This window comes from Vicugna pacos, chromosome 13, assembly GCF_048564905.1.
Source record: "Vicugna pacos chromosome 13, VicPac4, whole genome shotgun sequence".
Lineage (NCBI taxonomy): Eukaryota > Metazoa > Chordata > Mammalia > Artiodactyla > Camelidae > Vicugna > Vicugna pacos.
This window is the reverse complement of record NC_132999.1, coordinates 26303361-26329366: the sequence shown is the minus strand read 5'-3', so window position 1 is coordinate 26329366 and position 26006 is coordinate 26303361. Positions and strand designations below refer to the sequence as shown.

Here is a 26006-nt window from a genome sequence, read left to right as displayed (position 1 = left end):
GGCCCCGGGAGAGACCAGAGAAAGGGAAGAGAGCGGAGGGGAGGGGGCGGATGGCCTAAAGATAGACCCGCGACAGTGGCGAGGGAGTGACTCTGCCCTTCCTGAGACAAATGGACACCTTCCTCTGGGTGGCCAGGAAAGAGCAAGCCAGTGGCCGGGCCCGAGGAGACAGAAGAGTGGAAGATTCCAGAGTCGCCCTTGCCCGTGTAGAGTGTCTAGCACTGAGCCCTCCACTCCTTGGAAGACAGCTTCGCAAAAGCCAGGCCTGGAAGGCAGTCGGCAACTTTACAATCGTTATGAAATTATATGAATGTATTGTTGGGAAATCTGAGAATAACGAGTGAAAAAATAATGAAGAGACTGCATTCATGATGATGGCTGCCAAACCAATGGCTTTCCATCTATTAAAAAATAACTGGTTACAAATCTAAAGGAAGAGATAAAATCATCATAATAGCAAAGATGATCATATAAATAGCCATCAGCCTACCAAGAACTGTATGTGCTATACCCTCCCTCCGTTTTTTTCCCTTCATTTTTAGTTAGAATTTTTATTCAAGAAGACTCATGTATAAGAACCCTCCCGTTATAATCTCATGACTTAATATGTAAATTTAATCAGATTCCTATGAACACTCTACAAAGGTTTGGAGAAAAAACTTTTTTAAATTATCCTATATATAAAATAGATAAACAAGTTTCTTCTGTATAGCACAGGGAACTATATTCAATATCTTGTAGTAACCTTTAATGAAAAAGAGTATGAACAGGAATATAGGTATGTATATGTATGGCTGAATCACTACACTGTACACCAGAAACTGACACAACATTATAAACTGACAATACTTCAATTTAAAAAAAAAAAAAAAAGAGGAACTTGAGGGGGAAAAAAATCCCTTCCTTTTGAAAGTGAGAATGGGGAGGATGTTGGTATCTCCAATTCAACATGGTCTTTAGGACAATGGCAAGTTCAGGGAACAAGGAATGGTCCCTATGCAGTGTGACCACTGTGGTCTGGACGTCCTCCAGCCAGTCCCGGCAGTGGACAAGGGTGGGGTGGGTAAGAGGAAGACCACAGGTTTTCATGGGAAAAATCTCACTGAGTCTCCATTTTCTCACATATAAAATGAGCACAACAACCTCATCTCACAGGCTGAAGCACAGATTGGCGATAACTCAGATCACGTACCTGGCCCCATGGACTGCTTGAAAACAGATGAGTTCATTCTTTGACTACTTTTCTTTTTTTTTCATTAGTTTTTAATTGAAGTACAGTCAGTTTACAGTGTTGTGTCAATTTCTGGTGTCCAGCATAATGCTTCAGTCATCCATGTACATACATATATTTCTTTTCATATTCTTTTTCATTATAGGTTACTGCAAGATATTGAATATAGTTCCCTGTGCTATATAGTAGAAACTTGTTGTTTATCTATTTTATATATAGTAGTTAGTGTCTGTGTGGTAGAGCACATGCTTTTAGCATGCACAAGGTCCTGGGTTCAATGACCAGTACTTCCTTTAAAATAAAAACTGACTACTTTTCTTAATTTGTACCTAGCAGCTTTGAGATTTCTTCATTTCCCTCAGTTTAATCTGCAGGTCCTCAGAAAATGATTGTTCAAAATCCTCCACCTCTCCCCGCCCCCTCCACGCAGACTTGAGGTCACAGGCCTTGGCGATCAGGGTGGGGCAGAGGAAGGGTGGGTTTCCCAACCGGACGAGGCACACATCTCCCCTTCTACTGACTCAGACACTTAAGGCTGGAGCTTAATACAGAGAAAAAAATATATACACGCGAGAGGAACTTGAGGAGAGAGGAAGAGACTTGTTATCAGAATAGCTTCAGGAAGGGAGTACTCATGAACGAGAAAGGAGTAGGGGGCCCCAGGGGGAGAGATCCCTTTGGGAAGCAGTCTGACTACAGCGGGCAGACAGAGGGAAGCTCGTTCCTCCACAGTCATCAGTAACTGACACATTGACTGGGAAACATCTCAAGATCCCAGGATGGATCCTGGGGTCTGCAGCGGGGGCTCCGGAGGGCAGCTCAGAAGGAGCAAAGTGAATTTTGTGGCTCTGAGAGCCTGATGCCAGTCCTGGCTCCACCACATACTGACTTCTCTACGCCTCAGTCGCCTTCCTTGTGAAACAGGCCGGACGAAAGCCCCCTCCCAGGGTCACCAGGATCAAATAAGACACCTGACGTCACCCTTTTGCTTTGATAAACGAAATTTACTCAGTGACTGTGGTTGATTTCACCAAGACAAGTGAATCACTAAAAAAAAGAGATTGCACAATGATCTTCCACCCAGAGGCTACTTCTGATTTGAAAAGTCAGCTGAGGGCCAAAGGCTTGGAGGTTGAGCAAAGGATCTGATAACACCCTCCACCCTACCCCAAGTGGGGAGTGGACTGGATTTTGCCAGTTCTAGCCCAGCTCACAGGAGCTACTCTCTCCAGGCCAGAGGCTTGGGCCTCACCAGGATCAGTGAGTCCATTCCGGAGCGCCCTGCTGCCTTGGGAACCTGACCGGGGGATGCTGTGTGGGTCAGGAGGCTCCCAGTAGCCCCACTCCCCAGGGGCAGGTTACCACTATTCAGGAAAGGAAGTCCAACCTCCTGACCACAAACACATGATGCCCTGTCCTGGACCAAACAGCAAGGAGCCTTTCCCAGAATCAAAACTCCTGCAGAGACTTCGGCAAAGTCCTAGGCATCCTGAAAAGGGTGTTTAAGAAAGGGAATAAGCAGAGCTGGACAAAACCAGAAAGCCTAAATCGCCCATGACCTGTCACGGGGGTCAGCAGCCCTGAGGTCCTGTCTCACTTCCCCGTCGGTGTGGAGGCCTCTGGGCTGGAAGAGTCCACTTCCTGAGCATCAGTTCGATGCCCTGAAAGGGTCAGACTTGCAAATAAAGCAACCGGATTCGAATCTTGTCTCTGCTGCACGCCAGCTGTCTGACTCTGGACAAGGCGTTCCACTTGTCCGAATTTCTGCTTTCTCATACATCACATAAGGCAATTTGTTCACTTAAAAAAACCTGTGAGCATCTATTCCATTCAAAACTGTGAAACACACAGACATGGATAAAATACATCCTTTCACAAAAAAAGAATATAATCTTTTAGCCCCTTTTTTCTACTAAGCTTTTTCTTCCAATTGCTAAAATAAAGCTGCTGATGGTAGATACAGAGATTACAACAGAAAGGTACAAACCTGCCCACAGCCGCCACCCCCACCCCGGATGTGTGTGAAAGTCCCTGGCACACAGGACCCCGAAGAAATGGAGCTCTCTTCCCGGTACGAACTTCAAAATCGGGGTTCTGTGGAATTCCAACAAAACCTCCTTAGCAAGGTCTGGCAGGATTCAAGTGGGTTCCTTGGGGCTGAACCAGCAAGTCAGACGTGGGGTGAGCCTCACTGGTTCTTGCTTAGTCATTTGAGTTTCATTACACGATTTGCATACTGGTGAAACAGGTCTGTACTGTCCTCTGCTTCATTTCCATTGCTCTTGGGAGCTCTCTGCTAAGAGTGAGAAGGAGGCTTTTGTCCTTCTTCTGTCCCTGCCTGCTCTCTTCCTGGGGAAGTCCGTCCAGATTGCTGACACCCACAGGGAGAAACTTTCTCCCTTCTCCCGCCTCCTCCATGGCTCACACTTGGCAAAAGTTCACGTGCCGGTGACTCGAAGTGATGCAGAACTGGACTGTCTCTCGGGAAGTTATTCAACTGCTTTCAGGACAAAGGGGAATTTTTAGTTGACTTTTCTCCTCCTTGAGGAGGGAATCAGATCTTGTTTTCTGTCACTATCAGAGAGAGAAAAGGAAACTACTGGGTTGCTGAGCACTTAGACACTGAGCTAGGTGCTGCAAATTACGTGACCTGCAATTGTCACAACCATCCCGGTAGGAGGACACCATTGTGCCCATTTCACAGATGAAGAGATCAAAGTCACCTGCTGAAGGTAATGAAAGGCCATGATCTACACTGAGTAAGTCTGCCTCTTTTAAGTCCTTGCTCTAACCATAGAAGAACCTGGCTTCCTTAGGGAATTCGTGCTTTGCATGCCAAATATTGGTCTTTGGGATTGGACTTCTGTCTCTGCAGAAAAGAAGCAATTTGAGGGGACTTCACAGCTGTCATGGACTCACAGACAATCTGAATGGGACATCTGGAACTTCAGGCTCCTCTTATTCACCTGTCACACTTTTACAACACCCATGTCTTAAACACAGGTGTCTAGTTTTGTAAGAGTTAGTAAGTCTCTGACCTGATCTTAAGCTAAGGAGACCCTGTGAACGGACTCAGCGAATCTTAGAGCCCAGTTTACAGCTCTTTCCTCTGTGCTCCAACCCCTCTGTCCACCCCAATCAGAGAACTGAGCCAACTGCTTCGCAACTATTTACTTTCAGGCTTTCCACACAAAATGTGAGCTCTCTTGGTGTCCACTGGTGCTCACACAAGGTCAGGCACAGAGCAGGTACTCAGAAACTGCTGGATGGATGGATGGTGGATAGATGGATGGTGAGGCAGAGAGGAAGAAGAGGAAAAACATCTGGTACAGTGGCTTCTTGGAAATAACAATCTTGCTCCTGGAAGGGGTTTCACCAGACACTCCCAGAACCTGTGGGCACGTCTCGTGGGCATACCAGACCCCACTGCTCCGGGATTCTAAACATGTTGAACTCAATGACTAACAACCACACGCCGGAGAACATGGCTGTCAGAGCACAGCCACTTCCCTGTTTCCTTGGTACCCAACAAACCCTCCAACACATCAACAGTTCTCACGGCAACACAGGAAAGAGTCCAGAGGTAAACAGTTCAGCAAAGAGGCAGCAAAGGCCTTCCCTACATCACACATCTTTGCGATCTATCAAGTCAGTGATGAGGAAATGAACAAAATTCTGACTGGAATGGAAAGGAGCAGGGTCTGGGAGTGTCAGAAGACCTGGGATTCATCCATTCATCCATTCATCCATCCATCCATCCATCCAACAGCAATCTTAACAAAGTGTCAGACACTGTTTGGGGAAGTGAGATACAGCAGTGAATCAAGAGACAAAGACCTCTCCTCCATGAAACTTACAATTTATCTGGTGGAGATAAACCAAGAGTAGGTCAGATAGTGAGAAACTGGGAGGAAAATACGGCTGTAAAGGGAGTTCAGGAGTATCAATGGCAGGGGGCGGCCAGGCATGGCTTCTCCGACAAAGCGACCTGAGGAAGGAGAGGTGCGAGGTGCAGACTCCCAGGAGGGGAGCTGGGCAGTCTGGCTGCTGCCTGATTTGAGCTCCAAATGGAGGAGCTGGGCGGGGGCTGATGGTCCCAGGGGTCTTCTCAGCTCCCCGTGCACCCTCCACTCCATGCTTCCTACAGTCCTCAAAGCCATGCTGAAATGAACACCTGCAGATTCCACATCACCATCCTCCTTCCCGCCTGCACACAGGTAGTTCTTCCAGCCCTCCCGCTTCCACCTGACTAGCCCGCAGGAAGCCTTCCCGAGCTTCCTCCTCCACTCCAGCTTAGCTTGGTTACCACAAGTCTGAACTTCAGTAGTAACCTATACATCCCCCGTTGCCCCTGCACCATGCACCAGACTACCGTCATTGTCTGCCTGCTCCTCTAGACTGAACTGCCATAGAACTATGAGCATGCCTTGCCAATCGCTCCATCCCTGCCCTTGCCAAGGGGCTTGGTGCCTAACAGTCACTCACTAAATATATGTTGATTGATGAATGTTGAAAGCATAGGTGAGTTCCTTGAGGGCAGGGCCCAGGGCTGATTCACCATCACGTGCCCAGCCGGGCAGAGGTAACTCCAGGCATGCCATGGGAATCGATGCCTGCCCCGGTGTTGGCATTGTTTCCAGACAACCAAGTCATCCTCCTTCCCTGAGCATGGAGGGGAAGGGCCAATCCCGACGTGGTCCTCCGGGGTTTCAGACCAGGACTCGGGGGCAGGAAGCACCATGGATGCTTACATATGCTGTGGGATTTCTCTAATTAGAATTCGCATTAATCTCTAACAAGCCTTAACCTCACCCTTAAGCTTCCGTGCCCAGAGATAATTTGGTGTTTGGGGCATGGTTTTTCTATGCTCTCCATTTTACAAATCAAAACCTAATATGGAGTGCCCACCACCACCACCGAAAGCCACGGGAGGCTGGTGCTCAAAGGCCTGGGGAGGGGATGGCTGGTGCTTCAGGTCTGCTGCTCTCTGAACTCCATGGTAACCTGGACGTAAATTTGTCTCTGACGGCTTCCCATGTTCCCTTTTAGCATCAAGGGTAGTCCGAACTTCTTTCAAACAGAACCATAGAGATCAAGAAATAAGTAGGCACCATCTAATTCCACTCTCACATTTGGCAGATGGGGAAAGTAGGGTCTAGAGAGGCGGTAGCAACTCTGCAGAACAGACACGATTGTCTCCCCTGGATGAGTACACCGAGACTCGAACCAACTCATGGTTCCACAGCTAGTAACAGGCACAGCCAGAAGCACCCAGCTCTGTCCGGCTCTAAAGGCAAGCGCTGTCAACACCGCACACAGCAGGTTCAAATGTGATTCTCCCCCTGGCTCCAGAGAAGCTGCAGATCACAGGCTGCCCTAAGCAAAGCCCAGGGGGCACTGGGGGAGGCCGGAGTCACCTGTGTCCAACTCAGGCTCTCCTGCAGCCCAGCATAAAAGCACTCCTTCTATGGGAGGGGTCCAGGGGCTTCTCTGACGGACTGCAGGATTTCCCACTTCCCCGGACAGGCGGCAATGGTGTTCTTCCAACTTCCTTTAGAAAGCTCTGCAAATTGGACTTTCAAAGGGTTGCGACGTCTGTGTAACATCACATAAAAAGGAGCCCCAGGGAAGAGCACTGCCCTCTTTACTTCTTAGTCTTTACCTTCAGAGGTTGTTTTAGGACAAGACAGTCTTAGAGCTAAAAAGAAAGCCTTGTGTTTGCACGTTGTACACGTGGGTGTCTGTGAGTTGTGAATGTTGAATGCATATATGTTTGCAAGAGCTCCAGAGAGTGTGTGGTGTGGGCGTGGGGGAGTGTGTGTGAAAAATAGACTTCGAAGATGAAGGATTAAGGGGGCTGCTTTCTTTCTCCCTCTCTTCCTTTCTTCTCTCCCTTTCTTTCTCCCTCCCTCCCTCCCTTCCTTCCTTCCTGGAATATAATGATTTTTTTTCTCCCTCAAAGATGCAAATAAACATCTGATCCCAATCAACTGGTCACCCATCACCCCCACAGGGAGCTCCTATTATAACCATAGCTGGTAGAAGGTGACGGGCAGTGGGGGTGCAGAGCACCTCACTCACTAAAGCAAATCTGAAGGAAGGCAGGTCGTCTTCAAGCAAAACTAAATTCAGGTTGGAGCCTATATTCTTTAAGTTTATCCTGCAGAGGTTGGCTGGGTTTTGTTTCCTGTCACGCAGCACAGTGAGAAAACATACAGTGGGGAAGGTATAGCTCAGTGGTAGAGTGAGTGCTTAGCAAGCACGAGGTCGTGGGTTCAATCCCCAGTACCTCCATTAAAAAAAAAAAATTAAAAAAAAAAAACATACAACGATGCTGGAGTCATAAAGACCAGCTACCAAATGCTTTTTGTGTCTCTTAGATTCAGGTCTGTTTGTTTGAAACGGAAACAATGTAATCAAAATACATCTCTTTGGGTTATTGACAGAATCGAAAGTTATGGCATGAGCTCAACCCAGTGCCTGGCCCACAGAAGGCACCAGAAACCTGTCGGCACTTTCACTTTCGGAACAGCTGTGGAGCACATACAACTGACGGTGCTGGTTTCAAAGTTACCCAGTATTTTTCTCTTGGAAGAAAATGAAGGCACATTAAAAAAAAAAAAAAAAAAAAAACACAGACCCACTTCCCTAAGCACCTTTACAAAACACTGAATTTTCATTTTGTAAAATTGCTTCCAGCCCTAGGTAAAATGTAGCAATGGAACAGGAAATGAAATAGCATTGCTACACTGTCCTTTCTAAGAGCAAAGCAAAAACAAAAACAACAACCAAAAAAAAAAAAAAAAGAACGGTGGAAGTACTATCCATGAATAAATAAAATCCATGTTTAGTGTTTTTATAGGTGGGGGCCCACCTTTTAGCTCTGCCTCCTAGGCGGGAAGCCCAGTGGCCTCCAGACTTGGAAAGGATTGAGGGAAAAAACAAAACAAAACAAAAAAAACCTCTCTGCTGTTTTTTCCAACTCCTAATTATGTTTTTTAAATTAAGTCGAAATCAAAACGTTCTTTTTCCAAACAGCTTATGCTCCTCTGAGCAACGTCTGACCTCTCAGTGCCTTCTCGCTCTGAACTCCATCAAAGCAGCCAAAAGCAGGAAGTGCCTTGGCACACGGACCTCATTCAAGGGGAGAGGAAAGGCAGGGGGACCACATGTAACTGACAAAGAGAAACAGACCAGCCGCTGTCTGGGCGGCAGCTGGAGCGGAGCAGGGAGCTACACCTGCACGGTCCCAGCGTCTCCAGGAGGTCAGCGGAGGACCGCGACCATGGCAAGGGCAACGCAGGAGCTCAGATCATGGCTCCACCACTAGCTGCAGGCCCTCCAGCACACGGCTCATCCTCTCTGGGCCTTGGTCTCTGGATCCAAGCAACGGGGCTAAGGAGTTCCTATTTCACTGTGTCATGTGGAGGTCACATGTGCTCATGGATGCAGAAGGATTCTGGAAAACTCAAAACCACTCTCAGTAGTCAGAGAGTGATTTTTAAAGCTTTTCCATTAGTAGAGGATGGAGGAGGACTGGCCTGGAGAACACTGCGAGGAATTTGATCAAAAGGCATGGATTTGAGCAATCGTTCTGGTGTCTATGTAAATTTTGGCAGTTCACTTGAATTCTGAGCCTTCCTCAGTAATCCTTTCCCACAATAGAGATGATACTACTTATAACATAAGATTCCGGGAAGGATCAACTGAGTTAATGGATTTTCAGAAAACAGTGCTTGGTACCATAAGATGTTACACAAGTGTCTTTACCACGCAGTAATTTCAAAATGGGTACTCAATCCTTATCAAGCAGCCATGGTAAATATTATTTTTATTTGAAAAATGGGGAAAGCCTGGAAAGTAAAATAACTTCTGCTAAGGCAGTGGCAGAGCTCAGAATAGAAGCTAATTCTTCTAGCTAACCTCCCTTTCAAGGATTTCTCAGTGAAGGCAGCCCCTAACCATTCTGAGGGCTCTGAGTACAGAAGAGATTTAAGCTGGGGCTGGCTGCTGAGCTCCATTGGAGTCGGAGCCAAAGTACTTACCACCAAATACAGCATAGTGTACATGGAGAAGGATGCGTGGCCAGAGAAGAAGGATTTCCTGCAAGAGCAAGAGAGGGCCATGTAAGGGCCATATTGCCATCCCCAATACACATTTGTCTGTCTGTCTGCCCTCCCTAGACTGTGACCCCGAGAGCAGCACCACCCTGTTCATTTTTGCATCCTTGGTAGTGCTTTGGACACATTGCCTGGAACCCAGCAGGCACCCATGGATGCATGAATAAACAAAAGACAGAATGAATGAGTGGATGGACTTAATGATGCGTGATCATAATTGTCTATTTACTATCTGTCTCAATCATTTTACTGCGAGTGCCTTAAGAATGGGGACTTTACCTTACTCACCCACCGACACCAGGGCTCAGCACTGAGCCCGGCACCTGACTGAGTAGGTGCTCACCGCACTGCCTGCAGCCAAGGGTGAACACAGTCCCCCGGGAGGTGGGGCTCTCACCTGGCTTCCTGGACTTTGCTGTCATCGCCTCTGCATCTGTAGTTCTGAATGTAGCCCTCGGAGCAGTTGATCTGGCTGAAATCAGGGTTGCAGACGCTCAAGAAGTGAGGACGCAGGCGCCCGATGGAGACTTTGGCAATATCTGTGAAGGACTGGCTGATGGCACAGCCGAAGAGGAAGCAGCCCACTTGCTTATAGAGGGCTGCCACATAGGGATTCTGGACTGTTGACCGGGACTTCTCCTTCAGGTAATAGATGCGGTAGAATTCCCCTGTGATGATCTGAAAGGAAACCCACAGAGGAATTAGGCAGTATTACAACCCATCATCAAAAGTGAGGCTGTAAAGGATGTTTAATGACATAAGATGATGTCCAATACATGACTGCAGGTTATAATCTAGAAAACTCCAATTTTCTATCTAAGAAATAAACACACAAATATGCATGGGAGAAAAGATCAAAGGGAGAGTAAAGAGACTTTATCTTTTTTTAAACAAGTCCTACGTGGCCATACAGTACCTTTGTAATACGGAAAATATGCAATCAAATATATTTGTATGTAAGTATATAGCATAAAATATATAATATATAAAAATACATTATACACACATGCAGGCACACACACACATTATACACATACTTTTTTTTTCAACAGAAAGAGACAAGTAATGACTTGGCTATAGAAAACAAAAGTAAATGAAGATTTGAGGACATGGTTAAGGGTGGTCAGGATGTCAGAGGGTCTGAGCAAATCTCAGGATTCTGGGATTCGGGGTAAAGAATCATCGACAATGATCTAACTCTACACACGGTCTCAGACTGCACCTCATGCAGCCATGGAGGAAGTTTCTGTGGGAAGGAGTGAACGCCCCCCAGACCCAGTCCCGGGTTTGAATCCAGGCTCCGCCACCTACCTGATGTCCCTCTGCATTAATACACCACGGCAGAGGTACTGACGGAGATGTGGTTAGCGTGGCTGCGAAATGCTTTGGGTCGTAGAAAGTGACTCTTTCAGTTTATTTTCTAGCAGTATGGCAGGATGAAAAGAACACGGGGCTACAAACCGAGGAGCTTTTATACAACGCCCTTCAGTGTCTGTGAATTCCCAAGTCCACCCGCATTGTCTTCTCCGTCCTGAAGGACAGTGAGTGAGTCTGGGTTTTCATACCCTTCCTCCATCCCACCATGTATACTCCTTAATGCTTAGGGGAGATTTATCACTGCTAGAAAAGCGGGGGTGGGAAGAGCCACCAATTTTGATTACCTACTGCATTGTGAGTGTTTTTATATACTTTATTTCATGAAACCCTCACAACCACGGGAGATAGATCAGGGCTCAGAGGGGCAGCACTTTCACCGAAACTGCCTGGTTTTGCATCAGAAACGATGCTGCGTGGGGGATGGTGGGCAGCGGGCTCTCTGCAAGGCAAACGCCTACGATGCCTATGCAGCGGAGGACCAGCTCTGCGTTGGTGGACGATGCACGATCAGACAGCCCGCCGCCCTTGCCTTAACGCCACAGCACAGCCCCGGCCACTTCCTGGTTGCAACCACAGTCCAGGGACAGCGATGTTCAACTCATCCTTCACCACAAAGTCCCGTCCACACTTCCTCCCAGAGAAGGCTGATGAGCCACACTTGCCCTTTCAGGGAACAGAGAGCATGTTCACAACCACAAGGGAAGCAATAGATTGACACATCCGGGCAGTCCTCAAAGTCTCCCCTTATTCTTTTACAGCTGGGGAAGGCGTCGAGGTGAGGGTTCTGAGCCAAGTCCGGGGTTCCCAAGTCTGGGGGGGAGGAGGGCCACGTAGGAGGGAAATGCCAGCTGGGCCCAGGGGCGAGCAGGTGCAGGAGTGAGAACAGCCACTAGCATCACTAACATTTACACAATGATTCTGTGTGTATAAATGCTTGATATTTCTAAGTGCTACCCTCTTGTTTCCTAGATCATATTGAGTTTCCTAGAGATGGTCAAAGGCCAGTCTGGTCTGGCATCCTGGCTCAGCCGATCCCCAGGATACCACGACTGTTAGTGGAACGAACAAATGAATGAAAGGGAGCTGGATGGTGGTCCTCACAGTGGTTTCATTGCAGAAGTGGAAATGTCCTCTAAACATGACCAAGAATCCTTTGACAACATGCTGCAGAGATTAAAATCTGAGAAGCCTCGCCAGTCAGAAATGAAAGGGTCCATTATATATGGAAGAAACTGAGGTTCAAATTAACTCACATCTAAAGATTAGACCCAGGTGTGCTAACTCTCCACCCAGCATTCTTTCCTACCATTCGTGGTCGAATTCCCCTTTTGAACCTGTTTATACTTTTACCCTATGTAACCTTACAGGCTAACACGTTCCAGATGTTTATTACCACCATCGTGTTCTCTCTTATTCTTCTTGATTTATAAATCATGCTCACGTGACTTTGGACACAGGGAAGAACATGAGACGAGGAGTCAAGGGGCCAGGGTTCGAGTCCCCATTAGTGAGTGATTCGGGATAAGTCAGTTTCTCCCTTTGCAAAATGAGGGCGCTAGACTCCGTGATTTACTGCTTCATAACTACAGGGACATTTTTTCCCAGCTTTCTTGTGCAAGCTCCACCAGGAGCCTCCCGACCAAGCAAAGGTAATAAGCAGTAGCAGAGGAGAGGCACTTCCTGGGAGATGACACCACAGGCAAGGAGCAGAACCAAGGCCCCAAGCAGTCCCTGCCCTTGGATCACTCCTGAGTTCATTGAACCATCCACTGCCACAGAATAAGAAACTGTTTCTAAACTGGCTTGGCTTGAGCGTAGTTTCCTGTCTGATGCTGAAAAAGACCCCATGGATTTCCACTGCAAATCACAATCTCTTGCACGAATTTACTGATTAATCTAAGGGGAGTAAACTCTGCTTCAGTCATCTTAGCAAGAAAGGGTTTGATTGCAACTCAAAGGTTTCAGCTTAACATCCCTTCATTCTAAAACTTCAGTTTTCAGTGCAACACAGTCTTGCAAATAGCCAGCTGCTCATTAAAGTGCTTCCTCTTCTCATGGAAAAATAAAGATAAACATTTGATGGCCCCTCAAGTTCCCAACAGCAAAGCTAATAACAGCAGCAATCTGCTATATTTCTTTTGCTGTTTACAGTTTCATTTAACCTGCAACTCTGTGAAGACAGTATACCCAGTCTACGGGTGGGAATATTAAGGCACTGAGAAATAGTGACGTATCTGAAGGCTTTGAGGAGTAAGCTGACAGAGTCTATCTCCTGACTCTCAAGTTCAAAGACCCACAGCAGACGACCTTGAGATCATTTTACTATTTCTGTTGTTTCCTAAAAACAATTTCCAAGGTAGAAGAGCAACTGTGTATTTTCAAGGACAGGACCAGGCTGAAGCCATTTAGCAGACACATGACTCCAGGATCACATGGCTTCTGGGGCAACCCTGACAGATCTTGGAGTTAATGAGCAACAAATTATGTATTTTCCCCATCCCCTTGTACGGAAGGGTCGGGGAGTCGACAACACAGCCATAAATCATCATTATGAACCAGCCGGACTTGGCTTCTTGTAATCCTAACCCTTAAAAGACCATTTAATGAAATTCGGGCTGCGAAAAGAAGCCGGAATACCTCACCTCTGCAGAAGAGGCGAGGGCTTAAATTGTTCTCCAACACGTTACACGCCGAACTCTGGAGTTCCAGATTTACTGCTTTCGGACTTTATTCATTACTCACAATGTTTTTATTCCTGGGTAATAAAATAAGCGCTTCCCTCCCCCTCCCTCTCCCCCTGCGCAGCCTCTGTCCCCACTCCCAGCCTCCGGCCCCTGGAGTCCTCATTTCTGCTTCAGTCAGCAAGGTTGTGATATGTAAATTTCACGGCTGAGAAAAATGCCTTCAATGGCGATCCCTTTCTGAAGCAGCAAGCAACAGATTCTGGGGGTGCTGGCAGGTTGCCAGGCGAGCCGAGGAGAATTCTCCCCTACTTGCCTTTTAAAGCATTTGGCACGGAATCTGGAAACTAATAAAGCAGGAAAGCATTGCAATTAAGCTATGAGGGGACAGAAAGGGATCAGCAGATCGATCAGTCCTCGTCTGAGAATGGCCACAGTTTGGAGGGAGGTGGTCTCCAAGTCTAAGACAGCACCTCTTCCTGTCTTCTCTGATAGAAAAGAGTTCAAACTGCCCAGAAGTCACAGATATTGAATGGTTCTGGAGAGGGAATTTGGGGAAACATCGGAATAGACATTTTGGGAAGGAGAGGGCACACAGGGGTGAAAGAGGCACTGATTCTGGAGCCAGAAAAATCTCGGTCTGAATCCATCTCTCACCTTAGACGAGTGGCTTCACCTCTCTGGGCTTAGGTCTCCTTGTCTGTGAAATAAGATCAATAACATCTACTTGGCAGGATTTGCCAGGGGACTCAAGGAGTGACACGGCACCTAGAAGAGCCCTCCAGGCCTTGTTTTTTCCCTTCCCTTGGAAAAAGGGAAACAAAAAATGAACAAATACAGTCATACTTCATTTGATTGTGCTTTGCAGATACTGGGTTTGTTTTTGTTTTTTTTTAACAATTAAAGGTTTACGGCCACCCTGCGTTGAGCAAGTCTGTTGGTACCATTTTTCCAACAGCATTTGCTCACTTTATGTCTCTGTGTACTGTATTTTGGTAACACTTGCAATGTTTCAAATTTTTTTCATTGTTATTATATTTGTTATTGTGATCCATGTTCCTTATTGTTATCACTGCAAAAAGATTATGATTCACTGAAGCCTCAGATGATGGTTTGTATTTTTTTAGCAATAAAGTATTTTTTAATTCAGGTTTGTACATTGTTTTTTAGGCATAATGTGATTGCACATGTAACAGACTACAGTTTAGTGTAAACAGAACTTTCATATGCACTGGGAAACGAAAATTGCATGTGACTCGCCGTATTGCAATGATCTGGAACTGAACTCACAGTATCTCCAAGATGCCTGTACTTGTATAAGACATCTTTTCCAAGATAGTTCCAAGAGCTCCTTGGAAAGGAACATTCTGTGCTGGAGGGCTTGGAAGTACCACCCCTCCACGGTAGAACCAGAAACGCCGGGTATTGAATATGTGGGTTTCGACCATTTTATTGAGGGTGTCTTTTTTTAGGAGAACAAAGTGGAAGGTAAGTTTAAACCCAAGGCAGCAAGGACAACCCGACTGCATCGTTTGTGTTATTTATAACTGCCCACTCTATAGATTAGCCCGAGAAAAGTAAGACTTTTGCACATAGCTTTCCAACCATCCCTCTTTCAGAGACAGAACTCATTGTATTCCTCTGCCAAGTTCAAAGGACAGACTTCTCTATATTTTCATTTCCTGGAATGATGACATTTGCATAGCATGTTAGAGCTTACAAAACGTTTTCCTCTGCACTGTGTTATCTGCTTCTCATGACACCCCACGAATTATTAAATTATTATCTACACTTTATAAGTGAGTATGTTGAAGGCCAGAGAAGCCACTGAATCAGCCTTGGAGGACAAGGTAAAGGACAGTAGCAGGGCCATCGCTGCAGCCTGGGCCTCCTGGGCTCTGTCCGATGGCATCAAGCTGGCTTTCTCTTAGAAGTCCTAGCAGTTAGCAGACGGACGTCTCCAGGGAGAGAGACGTGCACAGAGCATCCGGTAAGGTCAGGTAATCCTGTCCAGCACCTGCGCATCCAGGTCTCCGCCAGCCACAGAGCACCAAGCTCCCCCATCACATCTCAGCTCTGCAGATCAGTGAGCTTCTCTCAGCCCAGAAGAGATCTGTCCATTCAACAAACATTGGATAATGGAGAATAATGAAGGGAGAATCATTTCTCTCCATTTCTTTCTCAATCCCAAGGGAAAGGCAAAATGTGGCGTGCCTGGGTGGTCCTGCTTCTAAGAACGGAGACAGAAGTGTTGCCCTGTGTTCTCTGAAGCCCAGTGCTCCATCTACTACAACGGGATACAGTATCTTTAGTGACTAGAAGTAACTGATGAGAAATTAAATCTCCTATTCTTCCCCCACTTGGTTGTCTTTAGCCTCTTGGCAAGTCCTAGACCGGAAAAGGCAGTGGGAACCTAGATCTGTCCAAGGCCACCAGTGAAGTTTCTGGGTAAGTTGAAACTCCAGTATCTAGAATATAGACAGCAAAGAAGCCAGAGAAAGCTCACAGGAGCTATTTATGGTTGAAATCAGCAGTGGCTGCCCTAGCCTGCAAGCTTTATGAAGAAGGCAGCTTGAAGCATCATGACTTTCCAAAGTCAGGGACTCAAGGCCATGTCTGTTCTAGGCGACCAGCTCCGCCATCCATGCAAGAGTCTCCTGACTGCTCTTTCTGTAGCATTGCCTGCTGCCCACCTATTGCTCCTTTGACCTTGAATTTCCTAACATCCTTATATCATCACTGTGCTTTGCCTCCTATATCTCAAACATCTTTCTTCTCCTTCCATGGGCTGCACTTCCAGGTTCTACCAGATAAATATGGGGTCTTCCTCAGGCTGCATCCTTGCCTCTCCACTGTGATCTCAGTGGCTCTGATAGTTTCAATTATTACCTCTGCAAAGGTGATCTCCAGCAGGGCATCTCTCTCTCTCTCTCTCCCCCTCTCTCTCTCTTTTTCCCTCTAGTTTCAGCTTAGCTCTTACACCATCAGCCTTGTTCCAATCATCTGCCCAATACTGTCCAACTAGTTAACAAACCGATGTTATTAGCATATCAGCCTGACCAAGTCTACAATCACACTCCTTCCAACTCCTGCCCCAAACCTCACTTCTCTTCCCTCCATTTCGGCTCTGGGTGCCACCAAACATATAACTGTACAAACAGGGAACCTAAGACCCCTCCCTCCCCTTTACTTCTCGATGTCATCAAATTCTGTTCATCCCATGTTTCCAAGTGTCTCACGTCCATCCTTTTCTCTCTCTTCCCCTTGCATCCCCACCACTGTGGTTCGGGCCTCGTCCTTACCTTGGTTGGAAAGTTGCCCAAGTGAGCTTAAAACACGTTCATCAATCTCCAGCCAATTAACTGGAGTGAAAACTCCTCTGCACTCAAGGAGTCTCACAATCTTGCAGTAGTGGCCTCCTCCCTTATCTCTGTCTACTCCCTGACACTCTATTTCTCCAGCCAAACAGGTCTGCTCTACGTCTCCTGAAAACAGCCTTTTGCTTCTACCATCAGTGAAGCAATCTCTTCTGCCTGGACTGTCAGGATCTCTGGTGAAAATCCCACCCCCCGCGCTTCAAAGTAGAGCTCAGGTGCCAACTAGTGCACTGGGTTTGAGCTTGGGCTCTTCGACTCAAGAGTCTTGGACAACTGAGCTCTGTAACTCAGTCTCCTTGTGTGTACAAAGGGAGGTGGTGTGGCGACAGTGCCACGAGCCCAAGGGTTGTTGGGATAATTCAGTGGGACAAGTGTTCCATGGATAAGGATGATGAAGACGGCGATGAGCCTTCACCAATGAAAACAGCCTTCAGTGACCTTCCCCTCAGCTCCCATGGCACTTTATTTCTACCTCATCTACACCATTTGGCTGGTTTTGTCCTTGAAGCTTCCACCTCTCTGCAACCTACCAACCCTGCCCTGCCCCAACTCTCTTCATATTCTCTGGCCAACGGCTTAGTCTCCTTGAGGGTCTAACAGTGCAGTCAGTCTCCTTCCCCTTTAGACCTTAAGCTCCCGGGACAGGATCTGTGTCTCGTACATCAGCTTCCCGGCCAAGGTGCCCACCGCAATGCCTGCTTGTTCTAAGGAAGGTGTCACCGAGAGGTCACCACCTTCTGTACAGACCACTTCCTACAATCCACACTGTCCCACACTGTCCATCTCAGGTGAGCACCTACCTGGTGGTCTAGGTGTTCTGTCTTCCTCCACATACTGAGCTCTCCACGTCCAGGAACTAGAGCTTTTCTAGCTCACGAAATAAAGAGCCCCCCGCAGAGCACCTAGGGCAGAGGGGGTCTTCAATGCCAGTTCCTGCACTGGGCTTTGAAGCCAGACAGACCTAGGTTTTAATCCCTGCACCCCATTCACTAAGCAAAGTAACCGCACACTAGCCACATCCCCTGGTGAGCCTCAGGACCCTCCCTCCTTTGTAAAATGGGGTAAATAACACCTACCCCTGTAGCTGTTGAGGAGGATTTAAGATAAAGCATATTAGTTGCTGGCCCACTGGAGAGCTCATCAGGGCTATCCGATTCTCCTCCCCATCCCCTAACACACTGACTCACACCAACACATTTCCCAGCCTCCCAAGCATTATTACTTAAGGTGGAGAATCATCACCTTCCTATTTGATACATTTTGTAAATAGTCTTTAAGCCCTAAGACTGACAGTAACCAAGGAAAAATTGCTGAGAATGCCGGGGGGGGGGGGGCGGGGGGGGCTGGAGGGTGAAGGGAACGACCTAAACCCTAATCTCAATGTCTGTGTTTGTTAAATCACAAACAGCGCCCCTCTCCCCACCCCCAGGGATGAGAGGTTCTCAGAAGAACTCTGCAGCCATCCGATCAGGGATGACACAGTTGAAGGATTAACGCAGCCACTCTCTGTTGGTGGTCTTGGTAATTGCACAGACGTAGTGGATTGTAAACTGGGGGACAGGGTCTCCCGCCAAGGCACCCTGGGCCAGCTCCGCTTCACTGTTTTTCAGAGTTGAAAACCCGACGAACCTTTAATGAGGAGGCAATCTTGGGGAACCTTGTTTTCTTGGCAGTGCTCTCTCAGATAAAGGGAGATGGGGGGTGGGGAGGAACTAATGAAGTCCAGATGTGGGCAAACTGAAGCCTGATCTTGAATAAACAAGTCTTGGAGGTATAAGCTCTTCTTCTTGTCTCTCCAGCAAGAAATGTGCGTGTGGTACTGAGCATGTCCCCATGGGCATCATGGACCACAGCTAAGATTTTAGGGAAACACATAAGACACTTGTCCCTGCTCCCTAGGTCTTCTGACATCTTTTGGCCTAATGCTTCTGAGGTTCTGTCCAACATGCATGACTTCCTCTGTGATTTTCACAAACATATACTGAGCACCCAAGTCCATGCCTTGCACTAGCAATATAAAATCAGATCAGACCGGTCCCTACCCTGATGCAGCCAAGGGGATAACCAGGAAATAGACAAGGAAACAGACAAGCCAGTTCAGTACAGTAACTGCAAAGAAGGACATGGGCCCAGGGATCCCTGGGTCCCTTGGAAGGTAGGGGAAGAAGCAGTCAAGGAATGCTTCCTGGAGGAGATATACACTTGGTGTTTATTTAGTGCCTACCACGTGCAAGAGGGAAAGACCTGATCTCTGCCTTGTGGGAACCTATTGTCTAGCTGGGGAGATAAGATGTGGACACAAATCACATTACAAGGCGATGTGTATTGAAGGTGCTATCTCCCTGCTTGAGGTGGGGCAGCTTCTGGCAACTGAGTGACAAGAGACAACATGCAGCTTGTTGGGCTGATGTTCAACATGGGATCCCAGCACCTGCCCCACTCTAGGTGTTTGATAAATAATTGTGGAAGGGACGCAAGCTTCAGAAGGCAGCAGTGGTGTCACTATTAAAAGACAAAACAAAACAAAAACTTTGCCTTAGAATCAGAGGACTCCTGGTCTGGCCCTTTTCCTATGGGAAAGCCACTTCATTTCTTGATCTCCAGTCATCTTAGCTGTACCAGTCCACCCCGCAGGGTCACTCCCAGGTGCAACTAAGAGAATGTGCACATAAAGGCCACTCTCTAAACTGTACCACATGATAGAAATGAAAAGGATGATTCTCAACAATGACACACATGTCATTTGATCTGACCCTTAGAACAAGACTATGGAGTCAGTGAACTGTTGTCACCAATTTACAATAAAGGCAGGCATAGCTCTTTTCCACAGAGGTCAACAGCTTGCCTGCAGGTGAAGGACAAGTCACAGAAAGGTTAAGTTCGGAATTAGTACATGAACCTCAGTCAGATGTTGCCAACATCTGAGGCTTTTCTCTAGGTAGGAGCATCACTACGGAGGTCAGAATCAACGGGCCAGCGGGGAAAGTAGCATTTTTCTGGCCAGAGGAAGAAGGGGATTCACCCATGACTCACCCATGCTTCAACTCCTAGATATTAAGAATCTGTATTAAACCCCTTTCGGAGTCTGATCAAGGCAAGCACTGAGCCCATGTTTATTTAAAAAGAATACTGAGCATTTTTTCCATATTGAAATCTTTGCCCATAATACTCCTCAGCGCACTGCAAGGCAAACTGAGAGAAGGCTAGATAGGAGATGATATTTACTGTTTCTGCTCCTAATCTCACTGCTGCTAGAGTCATTAAACCCTTACAAGGCAGGGATAGAAACCATTGCCTTGTGGATTTGGAAGAAATTCCTATTATGCTATAATTCCAGAATCCGAGATACATCTGAAAAAGAGGTCAAAATGACGAGATTTTTCCACATCTCCTGCCATAGAAAGGTGGCTGCTTTCTCTATAACTTCTGACGCTTTGCATTTCTAAACCACACGCTAAACGCCACCGGCAGGCCCTTCCTTTGTTGTGGGGACTGTTCAGACTGGAACAGGGCATCCAGACCACTCAAGGCTTCTCTTGTTGTTTTAAACAAGTCTGACATTGGGCAGGAGGAGGCCAGGGCAGCAAGTAGCAGCATGATTAGATTTCCAGCTCTGGGTCCCCTCCGCCCTCCCTGAATGTCATTCACGCCCTCTGATCAGAAGCAGATTCTGGATGGAGTCAGTGGGGCACTGGCCAGTCGTGATGGGAGAGTTGGGGATGTGTGGTCGTTGTTGAATTCAAGTTGTAGAGACTTTCCAGAATTGTGTATATGCACTAAGGCGAATTATTTACTTTTCCTCTGAGGTCCTGCCTTTCCCGTTTTTCACGAGTACTCTGGTACTTAATGGCAGTTAAGTGGGCAAGCCAGCCTCATTAGGAGCCCACATCTCACACAGGCTTCTCACCAAAATGCAGGGGAAGCTGGATCAGAAGGTAAACATTTTCTTGCAAAAAAAAATGCATTGGAGGGAGAGTCAAGAGACCTGGGTTCTAATGAATGAGCTATAAGGGCAGATCCGGAGATGTGATGAGTCCGAAGTCCTTTCCTGGTCCTACTGTCACCAGATATAAATCTTGGCTAAGCCACTTCTTGACTCAGTTTACCCATTTATGATACAAACAGTGGACATAGACTAAGTGTACTTCATGGGTCAGGTCCCAGGTTACTTCACATGCATGAGCTCCCGATTATCTCACAGGAAGATGGACTAGCTCCACGTCACAGGCGAGCCTGCAGCGGCGCGGTGAGGTTCCTCGCTACTCATTCCACAGCGGGGGCGCTCAGATACGAGCCAGAGCTTATGTCTTCAACCCCCTCCAACCCCTGCCAAACAGAGACACAAGAAAACCTTGTATCTGGGAGCCGGGAGAGGGACGCGGGGGGCGTTTCTGCGAGGGAGAAAGGCTCGAACAGCCCACAGGTTTCACAGCACGACAGCAGCACCCGACGAGGGGCACCAATGCCTGCAAAATTTGCTTGGCTGGCCTTTCCCAGAAGCACAGGGAAGCCCTATCCAAACCCATCTTGCCGACGCTGTTCGGGACCGTTGCTCGTCCTATCCCTGAGGCCACAGCACGTGACCGTTTCAAGGACACCTAGGTGGTCAGGGAGCATTTTCATTAAAACATCAACGTGACCCGAGGAGAGAGGCCACCCACCACGAAGCTCTTCAAAGCAGATTTTTCTTAGGAGCGCTAGCATCTCATGAGGAAGAAGGGGCTGGTCTTGGCAAACAGCAGGAAAAGAGCGGCTGGCGAGGAGTTTGGCTTGAGGGAGGAAGGACAGACGAGAAGCACAGACGTCCGAGGAGCTCCGTGGGCAGCCCGCCTGCAGCCAGCCAGCCCGCTGCAGCGAAGTGTGTGCCCTGAAAACGGATGGCTTTTGATTCCACAGCAATCCCCAGGAGTGACTTCAAACACCACTCTCACTTTACAGACAAAGAAAATGAGGCCTGGAGAAGCCAGTGCTTCACCTAATTCACATAGCAGAGGGGCCAGGCTTCCACGGAGTGTCTCTCTCCACTGAGCGTGTCTGGGAGCTGCCCACCAGGCAAGCCAGCAATGATCACAAGTAAAGACAGCGATGATGGCAGGACATCCCTGTCCCCGTGCTATTCCTATCTCATCTGTGCCTGGGTTAGAGTTGGCTTCTAAAAGCATTCAACTAACTGAGCCTCCAAGTGTCAAAAACACCTGTTCAAACTGTAGCACAAGATTCCACGTGAAATATTTCCCATCCACTACAAAGGTTTTTTTTTTTTGCCCCAGGCAAAGCCATTCTTCCTGGAGAACTCAACCCCACACTATTAATTCGGAGCAAATAGTGAAAAAAACATTTTATATTTCTCAGCTTCTGAACACAAAGATCCTTAGTTCGCCTTTAAGAAACTCCTACAGTTGCCCAAAGGACTGTTTTTCTTTTAAAGGTTGGAAAGAATTCTACTAGCCTCCCTGCCCCCTCTCCCCAATTTCCAACTGTTGATTGTGTGCCTGGTTTACGATGTTATTAAAAAACAAAGAGGGGTCTCAAAGTTTACCACCAACCCCTAGAGTGGGGAAGTCAGAAGAAAAACTTCATGAAATGTACTTCGTGTACCATCGGCAGCTTACATGTGATGCAGAGAAGGCAAGAGCAGCTAACTGCCTATCCCGCTGAGCCGTTCATTTGGATAGGACAGCCAGCCTCCAATCCAAAATCAAGTCTGCAAGATGGAAAGAGGGCTTCGGCACAAACCCCAAGTTTTACTTGCTGTAGACTTTGAGCATATCCTTTAACCCCTCTGAGCTTCTGATTTTCCATTTGTAGCACTTACTGTATATGTAACTTTCCTTCTTGGGGTGCCAATACAAGCCAGAGATAACCTTCTAGGCTATGGCTAAAACAAAAATGACTCAAGGATCTGGAAGAGAGAATTTTTTATCTTGGTGGACACGATGCCTAGCCCTCTGCCCGCACAGCTGGGGTTCAAGGAGAAAGAAAAAACTTGGAAAATACTGGAGGTTGTGGGATGGATGGCTGTGAAAGTGTATGAACTACACGTTACAAGGCTAGATTACCCTCAATGACTCTCCTTCTCCTCTGCCCTAAATGGATACATCCAAAACAGGGTGGTGACCGAAGTAGCCCACACCCTTATTCCCACGAGGCTACCCTTGCTCAAATCAATTCTGGACCTTGTCAAGTCTGTGGCACATTTTTGCATCCTCAATGAGGGCTTCTTCATCTAAGGGAAGATCCGGAGGTAAGTCTAGACTTTAGACTTGAGTAACCTGCTCAGCGATTAAGAGTTTGCCAAGCATTTCAACATTCATGATCGCTTTCACTCCTCACTGCAAAGCATTGCAGCAAGACGGTCCTCCCTGGTTTTAAAGATGTACAGCTTGTCAGTGGAGGGCCAGGTCTAGAACCAACGTTTCTGGATTGCAAGTCTCATTTTATTTTCACTCTGACACCACAGCCACTGGATGAGGAAATTAAAATATGCTAGAGAATGCTGGTGGCATTATCAACACGGAACAGCATCGCATGGAAAGAACACAGAAAACGCCTGAGCTAGCTGGGAAGCCACGTCCCCCATCCTCTGGGGCCCAGCATCACAGCACGGTAGCTTGGAGCTAGGACTCTGGGGTAAGGGACAACGAGGTCAAATCCTAGCTCTACCACTTATTAACCAAGTGACCTTGGGAAAATTATTTTTACTCTGCAGACCTCAGTTTCCTAATTTGTAGAAGAATGATAAGAACAATATGTGGATTTTATTGGATTGTGGTGAGGACAGTCTAAGCAAAGTAACTTTAGAAGACTGCTTAGCATATTTTTGGAATACTTAGGTAGTATTTAGTATTTTTTTATTTTTTATTGAAGTATAGTTGATTGATATACATGTAGTATTTTTAAATACTTTTTGTAATAGCATTAACTGCATGAAACGCAGTTAATAATGGTGTTAATCAGATGGAATTCTCCTTGATCTGGCAAACCTCTGCTAGCTCAGATAGTCTATGAGGTGACACGGGAGCCAGACGGGGTGGGCAGGCACTCACCGCGAGGATGGCGATGACAATCCCCACGGCGCAGAGCACAGCATCGTTAATCGTCTCGCCGGTTTTCAGCGGATACTTGATGCTCTCGTCATTGCAGTAGAAGCCCCGGTGGTAAGGCTTGATGGTGCTTGTCTCGATGATGATGAAGGGCAAGCCCGCTGGTGGAGACGGAACCACGGCATGGACCAGGAAAAGACAAGAGCGAGGGAAAACATCAGCGCAAGGAAGCCGATGAAGAATGACCTACAGCAGAGACCATCCCCCACAGCAACACGCCGGTGACGGCAATGTCACTTCCTTGCATTGGTAGTGATCTGCAGACTACAGAGAGCCTTCTCTACAGGCACCCCCCTCTCCCCTGCTTTGCACACTAAGAAGAGTGTATCGTGATCCTCTCGTCTGGTCCAAGAGCACAGAGGGCGGCAGTGGAAGAGCCAGGTTGGGAGCTTTTCCACTGCTCAACAACATCCCGCTGAAAATCAAAGTCCAATTTGTAATGATTAGGAACACAGCCGCACATCTAATGATGTCTCATGATGCTGATGCCTCTAAGTGACATTTTTCTCTTAAGTCTTAACCATTTCCCCTTTGAGAAGCTCATCCCATGACTCTAGGGCATGGAGTCCTGAAGACCTTGGAGCCAGACAACATGAATTTGAACCCCAGATCCACTACTTCTTAGCAACGTGACGTCTGGTTCTCTCTCCATCTTCCTGGGTCTCAATTCCCCACAAAGGAGTTGTGGTGAAGACTACAGGAGGAAAAAACCCACGCAACCCCTAGCTCAGCGCTGGTGCGTAGTAGCTGCTCAGTGAATGCTGCTTTTGGTGCTTTGCTCTCACTGTTCAGGGTCATTGACAAGACTGAGCAGAGCTGAGCTGGGCCCCGCTTGCTGTCTGCAGCCCTGGAGCAGAGCCCAAGGGCATCGGGGGCGCCAAGCACCCTCGCAGCTGCTGCTAGTTTATCAGCAGCCAGCTCAGATGCCATTCTCTTAAAGGTCATGGAAAATAGATCCCAACACCTGCCAGGAAAAGGCCCTCATGACCCTGAAGCCAAAAGTGAAGGCCCACAATATCTCTTGCCTGGACCCAGCATCAGCCTCCAAGTTGGTCTCCTGGCCTTGCCTGCCTCTTACACATATCCACCTGTCTACTTCCTGACCACAAGCATCTCATCGCCTTGTTCTGGCCTCTTCAATATTCTCCATTGCACAGGACAAGACGCAGTCCCTAAGTGTGACCCCTGGAGGTCCCCATGACCTGAGCCCCCTGCTCCAGACCCATGACCCGCTGCCCACCTTGACACGCCCTCCAACAACACAGCACCCAGAGCCTCCACTGTGTGCACGCTCTTCTCTTAGGCTGGAAAGGCTTCCTCCCTTACAGCCAAGGGCAATGCCAAGCCCCCGTGTCAGCTCACAAAGGTGAGTGAAAGGTGAAGAAGTACAAGGTGAGTCGCTGGATGTCAGGAGTAAGGCTGACCATGAGAAGCATCTCATTAGTGATAACAGGCACCATTGATGTGTGACCACAACGTGCAAGTTATTTTATATTCATTTTTGTGCTGAATCTTCCGATCAGCACAACCCTGGGTGGGCCATTTTAAATCATCACTTAAGCACTGCGATCGCTCATCTTCTAGTGGGGAGAACAGTCTTAGAAAGAATATTTAGCTTATTCAGAGTCTCTCAGTTCACCTCCATACGCCTAAATCCCGAATTTAACTGTCCAAATTGGTTTCATCCATATGTGAATTTCATGGCGGGGGGGCAGATAAGCAGCTGTTTAAAAGATAAAATTCCATGTTCAAGTTTTTCAAAAAGAATTAACTTCACGTCATGTGGCTTGAAGGCCCAGACTGCCTCTTAAAAAAAAAAAATGTACCGTGAACTCCACAATTTTTAAATTACTTTGGTCCAGACCGGGCAGCATTAAAAATGCTCACTTTCTCAAAAAGTGTATTTATGTATCATTGTGCATACACACATGGATTTATTTGGTTTTATTCTTTGGATTTATTTGAATTCTACGGCTATTTATTTTGTGACCCCTAACTGCTTCCTGCTAGAACAACAATTTACTTTATCAAATTCATACTGGTGCTTTGAAAAGAAAGCCCAGCCACACACCACAGCATTGTGCCTGACCTTCTTAAAGTAAACACAGAGGGGCCCT

The 26006-nt window shown here is 47.3% G+C and overlaps 1 protein-coding gene across 1 annotated transcript in view; it reads right to left on the bottom strand.

Moving 5' to 3' along the window:
- PLPP3 (phospholipid phosphatase 3) overlaps window positions 1-26006 on the bottom strand; it is an 82961-nt gene that overhangs the window by 16178 nt on the left and 40777 nt on the right. Inside the window, exons 2-4 of the mRNA XM_006200532.4 lie at window positions 23833-23990; window positions 9749-10029; window positions 9277-9334 (exon numbers count right to left, since the gene is read on the bottom strand). Coding sequence (XP_006200594.1) covers window positions 9277-9334; window positions 9749-10029; window positions 23833-23990 — 497 coding nt within the window. The remainder of the gene's footprint in view (window positions 1-9276; window positions 9335-9748; window positions 10030-23832; window positions 23991-26006) is intronic.